This window comes from Miscanthus floridulus, chromosome 2 (assembly GCF_019320115.1).
Source record: "Miscanthus floridulus cultivar M001 chromosome 2, ASM1932011v1, whole genome shotgun sequence".
Taxonomy (NCBI): domain Eukaryota; kingdom Viridiplantae; phylum Streptophyta; class Magnoliopsida; order Poales; family Poaceae; genus Miscanthus; species Miscanthus floridulus.
In genome coordinates this window covers 51,906,297-51,914,338 of record NC_089581.1, presented here as the reverse complement: position 1 = coordinate 51,914,338, position 8,042 = coordinate 51,906,297, and the positions used below count along the sequence as shown (strand labels likewise).

Below are 8,042 nucleotides of genomic sequence, written 5' to 3'. Positions count from 1 at the left end.
GCTCGGAGGTGGCCGAACCAAAGAACCTGCACACTATGTCGGCTTCAAGCGGAGACAGGCCTGCACCTTTTTAGGGATTGCAGGTTCACGAAGCGCCTCTAGAAGGAAATCGTCACCTAGACTCAAAACTCCAACTTACACCCAAGTGCATGGCCACCTAGTGAGACGCTTGAGAAGTGGTGGACGGCGATGTCAAATGCGTAAAGGCCTACGATCGCTCATCATACTAGTTTGCTTGGAAATCTGGAAAGAAAGAAATGCGAGAGTTTTTGAGAGCACAGAGTCCATAAAATTTTGTGGTACTTCAGAAAATCAAAGACTAGGCGAGGCTGTGGATCTTGGCAGGAGCAAAGCACCTCTCTACATTCATCCAACAACCACTTCCCTAGTTTTGATCTGTCTCCTTTTGGAGGTGTCCCTCCCATTTTTTACTAGCTATAGAGTGCTTCGTTTGTCGTGTTGCGGATGTACAGAGCCAATTTAGCCGGGTTTGAACCATGCCTGTCTGGGCGATCTCTTCTTTTTAATATAATTGGCCTGTTCGCTTGTTGGTTTCAGCCAGCCCAAACCAGTCAGCCAATAGTGTTTTTCTCTCACAACAAACCAGCACCAGCCAGTCCAAACCAGCCCAGAAACCAACCAGCGAACAGGCCGAATGATTTATGTAGAGTGCTTGGTTTGTCGTGTTGCGGATGTACAGAGCCAATTTAGCTGGGTTTGTACAGTGCCTGTCTGGGCGATCTCTTCTTTTTAATATAATGATTTGTCTCCTTTTGGAGGTGTCCCTCCCGTTTTTACTAGCTATAGAGTGCTTGGTTTGTCGTGTTGCGGATGTAGAGCCAATTTGGCTGGGTTAATTTGGCGGGCAGCTCTCCTGCCAGTTCGTTTAAAAAAAGCGTACTTGTTTGTAAGAACTCTGAACTCGCTTTCTAAAAGCAGAGATATTCCTCCTTTCAAAAAAACATACATATACAGACAGAATTTTCATAATATATATAATGATTTATATAAAAAATGATACAAGCCATTATTACTCGAAGTGTCACTTTGTAAGACATACTGTATTTCCGATGAGTATAACCTTCCCGGAGCTCCTATTATACAGCACAATCCAAAGGTATCACAAGCTGAAGCCATCCAGGTGGGTCGTGAGTACAGGCAGAGCCAGGTTGTTGCCTTTTTCTTTTTGTCAACATATTTACTTCATTTCCAGCCCGGTTATTCGCGTTAGGCTACGTTCGATTACCCTCGATTTGAAACCAGAACTATTCTAGCTTTTCAAAACTATACAAATTAGTGAACAAATTCCAACCGGAACCATTCCAGTAACTCAATCTAGAGCAACCGAACAAGCCCTCAGGAGTTTAGTACCCAGAAATTTCAAAATGAAGTCAACATGAATTTTCAGTGAATAAAACAATCATGTTTTAGACGGAGGCAACTTTGGACATTTGAGTACGACACTCGTGTGTTGATCATGATGGATTGTTCAGATTGGGAGGGTGCATGTCTAACATCTTTGAATTGAAAGGAAAAACGAACCGATTTCCATGTTAATCCAGAGATCAAGGTGTCCAAACTCAAACAAAGTTCTAAGTGGGCTCCCACAGACCAGTCCCCCGGATAAGACCCTTTTACTCACCGATGAGTTGAGCGCGTTTGCTAAGCACCTTTTGTACTTGGGCGCATTTGTTAATTGTCCTCAAGACCATAAAAATGCGCCGTACAAGTGTCCGGTAAAAGCAAGGCATGATAGTTTCTGCTGCCTCCTTTCGCATTAAGGGCATGTTCGGCTGGTATTAAAGCTGGCTAAAGCTGTTTTGTTGTGAGAAAAAAATATTGTAGATTCTAGCTAATAAACCGGCTGATAGCTTTGCTTTGCCATATGATAGCAACATGCTGGCAAACCACAGTGCCATCTCAGGCATTAAGATGACCACATGGCCTCAACAGTTTCACCAAAATCGCAGCACCATTCCTGTTGGGTGTTGGAGTGTTGCGACCAGCAACTGAACAACCAAGTTCGGCCATAGGCCATAGAGCACCTTGTAGCATGGGCCAACTGACAACTGTACAATGCCCATTCATAGCTTAAAACGAACAATGTACCAGAACCAAGGCGCAAAACATGCCCTTTTTCTTCTACAACTCAATTTTGAGCTATCACTTTCCATTTCTTTTTTTCCCCCTTTTCCCTTTCTCTCTACAAGCATTCTACAAGAAGCTAAGGCAACAAAAGAAGAGAGACAAAACACCATCCCTCCAACTCCCCATCAACAAAACCAATGGAACCAATTCAGGCAACTACCGGGGCAGCAAGAGAATCAATGGTGCCGCCTTGCGTTGCCGCTTCGCATCGTCAGTCCATGCAAAAACTTGGTGTAGCCTAGAAAGCTAAGCTTGCCGTCCGACGGCCTAATCCAGTCACGGACGATGGAATACGCTGCTGCGGAAAGATTCATCTCCTGTATACCAGAAGAGATATAACTAGATCAGCATCTAAGTGAGATCAAATAATTATTCCATCACTCAGTTCAGTATATATCTTTCGTACCTGAGCAAGCTCCTCGATTGTGATAGCACGGTTGCCTTCCTGCTCAAAGTACTCAAATGCAGTACTGGCGATTTCTTCCCACCGCGGCACAGCCTCAAGCTGGTAAGGGCTTATTGTAGCTGCACAGAACTCCTCAAAGTCCATTCTCCTATATGCGAGTGGCTCTAGCTGAAGGTGATTACACAGGCAAAATGAAACTTTCAACCAAACTATATTACATACAAAAAAGGAGTAGATAAGGTTGGCTATATAGTTCATATCTCATACCGCATTCAAGATCTCAAGTGTTCTAGATTCTTTCATAGCATCAGTACAGTTCTGTAAAAGAGCCTGCATATTTAAAGGGAAGAAAAGGAAAAACTGAGCTCGGTGTGCCAAACATGGAAAGAATTTCAGTGCATCATAACACATGTATAAAAAAAGAATACGGACAAGCAAATGGTAAACTATTATTTATAAGTGCTTACCGTCCTGAAGTTATCGATACATATTCGACCATCTCCAGTGTCTGGTTCTAACAAGTTGTATTGTGCCCTGATGTAGATAAGCTCATCTTCTGTTATTGCTCTTGACAAGGCCTGTCAAATGAACATCGAAAATAAAATTAACATGACTACAAATTGGGTAATGTGATTTCAGCAAGACCAATGCAATGAGAGGAGGTACCAATAAAACATATAGCTGTATAACAACAACCAGTCCAGCAGGGGGGAGGAGGAGGATTTTCAGCTCCCCAGCTGCCTTCATCTAGTCTACTAAACCTAACCAGCTAGTTTTGCAAGGTAGAAGATGGTCTAGTTCAAATGGAAGCCATGTAAAAACATAGCTGTAAGCATCTAAGTAATATTCAAAAGAAATTTTAATTCATCTAAATCATGAACAATCAATGGACTTAGACAAATCGAATGGTTAGTTGTGCACAAAATCGTCATACATGAAGCATTTCCCATAGTTAAATGGACAGAGGAACTAAAATATCAACCTTCAATGCCGCCCGTTTGAGAGGCGTTGAACGAAGGTATGCTTTAACCAACTTGAATACTAGCATATCCAGAGGTATTTGTCGGTGCTGATCTCGCAACCAGGGGTGAGCTGCAGCATGCAAAGGACACATAAGAAAACTTCTGTCCTTAAAAAATGAAATTTCAAAAAGAAGTGTTGAATCCAGTTGATATACAGACATTGCAAGTGAAAAAAGGAATTGTCAGCGAGACTGTGAGAGTACTTACAGAGTGCCTGTGCAGCAGTCATTCTTTTTCTGTAATCCTTGTTAAGAAGTCTTTTGACAAAATCTTTAGCTTCAGGAGATACTGATTGCCATGGTGTGTCATCAAAGTTAGGGTCAGCTCTCAGCACTGAGCGGAAAATACCTGATTCAGTTCGTGCCCAGAATGGCCTGCTACCACACAGCAATATATAAGTGATAACACCAATACTCCACATGTCTGCTTCTGTGCTATATGACCTATGCAAGACTTCTGGAGCAACATAGTATGCGCTTCCAACAATGTCATTAAGCCTTTCATCTGTGAAGGAGGGAAAAAGCATCAGGAGCATCAGGCTTTAGAACATTTTTTGGAGGAAGGTCATATCATGTTTCATTTTATGTCAATGGACTTCTAACATATTTGTAAAACAGAACTCCTTTACGATTGGATGATCCTTGTGTGGAGGTATGTAATACCTGGTCTTATAAAATCTGAGAGACCAAAATCAATTATCTTCATAGGAGAACGCTCTTCCCTAGTGCTGAATAGGAAATTCTGTTAAAAAACATCCAAGGGTGGATTTATCAGAAGGAATATACCACAGTTTTTTCAACAAGACAAATCACATTCCGTTATACACTTATACTTAACAGAGTCTACAGACCTCTGGCTTCAGATCACGGTGAACAACACCCTGAAGATGGCAAAAGGCAACTACTTTTAATATCTGTTCAACAATAATTTTTGCATCCCCTTCATTGTATCTTCCACCTCTGCAAAAAGCAGACAGTACTGTAACAAAGCTACACCTTGTAGCGGTGTTCACGAAACATTTCTCAAGCAAATGTAATACCTGGACAAGATTCTATCCAATAATTCTCCACCTTCACAAAGCCTGATCAATAGAGGTGAAGAAAACATCAGTTATCATGTAACTTCCCATTAATCTAGCTAGAAAGAAAAGGCCTATAGTAACAGTTAGCAAGTCCTTTCATATATAATGTTATGTGCTGCAAGAGAACATCAACTCTAAGGTAGATAATGTGACTTTTGAGCACTATCATACATACTGTTTCAAGATAAACAGCACATGCAATATTCACAGTTTTTACATAGATCAATATTACGCAAAATCAAGGAGGGAAAACATACTCCATGATTATGTAGACATTAAGGGCGTCCTCACAAGCATCATAAAACTTGACAAGATTGGAATGTCCGGATAATGCCTTCAAAATTTTCACCTCTCTGCGCACATCCTCAATAGATATTGCCGTCGTCATCTGCAAGAGAAAACCAAAGGATTGAGGTGACTTTGCAAACTAAAATATGAAATCTAGGCCAAGAGATAATTTTTTTCCCCTGGTGTAATGAGCTAGGAAAGTGAATTTAGCGCTTCTAGCCTAAAAAGTCTATACCATGTATGCATGTATGTGGTAACAAGGAAGAAATGGCATGCAATTCAAAGAACTATACAGAAGGAAGAAACACATTAGACTCAATAGATACATCGCCTGCTTAAATAATTTCAGTAGCACGAGCGAAAATTATAGCAGGCCAAAATAGTCATTAATTAATTCATGCCGTAACGCTCACAAAAACGACAACATACATGCATGAAACATCAATGCAGCCATGCACGTAGAATTCTTCTGTGTTGCCTATCGTATACTAGGTTTTCTTGATAACTTGCTGCGCAAACATTTTAGATGCCAGGTAAAACTAAGATCAAAATTAATAAATTCAACAATGAGGACAATGTCAGTGGAAAGCAGTCCCCAATATCAACATGTTCTCAGCTTTGGTACCAAAAATCTAAAAGAGACATTTCTTTACTTCCTACACTTTTCCCTATCTTTTCTTCTACTTATGATCATATAATAAAATGATGCAGAATGGACCAAGAGAGACTACTGAACTCATGGCAGTGAACAACAATATGATGGAGATACTCGAGAAGTCCAGCTACACTGACAAGTTCTCTGAGGTCCCACAAAGAACTCTGTCACTGCCAAGCTAATGATCTACCACTGCATAAACTACTATTCCATGGCGCGTTTAGATCCAAAAATTTTTGGGTTTTGGCTACTGTAGCATTTCGTTTGTATTTGGCAATTAGTGTCTAATTATGGACTAATTAGGTTTGAAAGTTTCATCTCGCGATTTCTCACCGAACTGTGTAATTAGTTTTTTTTTTCGTCTACATTTTGTACTCCATCCATGTGCCGCAAGATTCGATGTGATGGGTACTGCGCAAAAATTTTTGGGAACTAAACAGGCCCTTAAATAAAGAACAAAAAAGCAAGAAACAGGTGATAGATGGATGAACAGTTGAACACTCAGATCATAAGAACAGACAAAGCATTAAATGTGGCATTGCTGAAACAAGATCTCTACAATGTACTTCTAACCCTGCGGGAAAATGCCAATGCCAATGCCAATACCATCACAAAAAACCTGATCACCGTGCAAGGCAGCCAAGAAACAAATGATGAACTTATGGTTCCAACATCTGTGCTAGTGGCACTGCAGAGATACTGAATTCAACCATGATCTACTAGTAAATGAGAGTGAAAAAGATCACAACAGGATGGCAATTATGTCCCCCCACATAGTTGATTCATGATCCGGTGGAGGAACCGAGCCGATTGAAACAGGTAAGATCGTGCGTTCAGTAAAAGAGGAGAGTGAGATCACGAGTAGCAAGACCTTGGCTTTGGAGATGACCTTGACAGCCAGGACCTGGCCTCTCATGTCTCCCTTGCGGGCGCGCACGAGGCAGGTGTGGCCGAAATGGCCGCGGCCCACCTCCCTGCCCAGCTCGTACTTGGCGGCGAAGTGGCGGTCGTAGCCGAAGCTCTTGTCAAGCTCCCGCTCCACCTCCCCGGCACCGCCGGCGCCTCCGGCCCCGTGCTCCGGGATCGGGACCTCGACGGGCGGCCTGGGCACCTGCGACGCGGAGGCCGGCGACCGGCGGCCGAGCCGGCGCGCGAGGGACTCCTTGATGTGCTTAGCCGGGGACGGCGGCGGGAACGGGCGGCGGAAGAACCGGCGCGGCGTGGACGCCGAGGTCGCCGGCGACGGCGTGATGCCGTCGGGGAGCCCGAAAGGGCTCCCGGCCCAGGGGCTGCCGGCCGCCGACGACCGCGCCGGCGTCGCCCCGGCCCTGCCCCCGCGCGGCGTCCCCGCCGGCGACGGCCGCGCGCTCCGCCTCCCTCCCCTTCCTCCTCCTCCTCCCCCGCCCCCTCCCGACGCCGCATCCTCCGTCCCGCCCCTGAACGCCGCCGAGACCGTGATGGTGGTCGCCCCCACGCCGCCGCGGTCCTCCGCGTCGACGCCGTGCACGTTCCTCGCGTAGCACTGCCCCATGGCCGCCGGTCCGTCGGTCCCGGCGATCACCGGAGCTCGCGCACGGGAATGCGGGGTCCGGGAGCGGGGGGGTGCCGAGATTTATAGCTCCGGAAGCGTGCGAGGAGAGGGGGGAACGGGGGCGGGCCGGGGAGTGGCAGTATTAATGCAGCGGACGAGGGGGACGACGAGGTGGAAGGCAGGCTGTGGAGGGTGGTGTGACGAAACCAAACGGGAAAAGGAAAAAAAAAATGAATTGCGGGCGCTGCAGACCCGGCACCGGCAGTGGCAACGTAGTACGCGTTGAGGGTGACGGACTGCGCCTGCCGCCTGCGTGTGCTGGGCAAGGCTGCGCCTGCGCCTGCGCGGCGGGGGGGCGGGCGGGGTGTGCGCTCGCGTGACGGAGACAAGGAGGAGGGGGCAAGGCAAACGGGGACGAGGGGGTCGTCCAACGAAGTGCATGACGCGTGGAGCCATTTTCGGTTGAGCGGAGTAGGCCCGCATGGCGGTGGCCGAGGGCCTAAATGTTTTCTGTGTGCTGTGGTGGGTTGCCAGAGCTGATAGCCTGATACCATACCGTGGAAATTTGAATTTGGCCGTGGTTGAGATATGGAAATACTCACTCCTATGGGCAAAAAAAAAAAATTTCTCATTTGTTTCATCATCTTGTAATAGATAATGACATTCCATTATTTGTCATTTTTTTTCGAAATGTGTACTTTGATAACTTACCCTTGCATTTCGATTTAAGAATGTCGCGATCCTTTTATTTTGTCGGATTGATGCCGACAAATTATCTTTTTATGTATCGACCGTTACATGCGAATGTAGGTTTCATTTTTTATTCCGTCGGATTGATCTGATCACGACAAATCATTATCCTTTTGTGTATCAACCGTTATATGCTAACGTAGGCTTCATTCTTTTTTTAT

General features: G+C 45.2%; 1 protein-coding gene across 1 annotated transcript; it reads right to left on the bottom strand.

Annotated features, from left to right (window-relative positions):
• Window positions 1-2,072: 2,072 nt before the first annotated feature.
• On the bottom strand, window positions 2,073-7,309 carry LOC136538777 (CDPK-related kinase 3-like). Its single transcript, XM_066530730.1, has 11 exons — window positions 6,472-7,309; window positions 4,915-5,045; window positions 4,616-4,657; window positions 4,427-4,535; window positions 4,239-4,317; window positions 3,784-4,080; window positions 3,537-3,646; window positions 3,022-3,132; window positions 2,822-2,884; window positions 2,555-2,722; window positions 2,073-2,465 (listed from the first exon to the last, which is right to left on the bottom strand). Exons 1-11 carry the CDS (start codon window positions 7,129-7,131, stop codon window positions 2,325-2,327), a joined length of 1,911 nt encoding a protein of 636 aa, XP_066386827.1. The 5' UTR covers window positions 7,132-7,309; the 3' UTR covers window positions 2,073-2,324.
• Window positions 7,310-8,042: the final 733 nt, after the last annotated feature.

Excerpts from the sequence above, each read along its gene's own strand:
- LOC136538777 (XM_066530730.1), bottom strand. The coding sequence starts at position 7,131 with ATGGGGCAGTGCTACGCGAGGAACGTGCACGGCGTCGACGCGGAGGAC. Across the intron at positions 2,885-3,021 it reads GTATCGATAACTTCAGGACG|GCTCTTTTACAGAACTGTAC; the intron begins GTAAGCACTTAT and ends TTAAATATGCAG. Across the intron at positions 2,723-2,821 it reads CACTTGAGATCTTGAATGCG|CTAGAGCCACTCGCATATAG; the intron begins GTATGAGATATG and ends AATCACCTTCAG.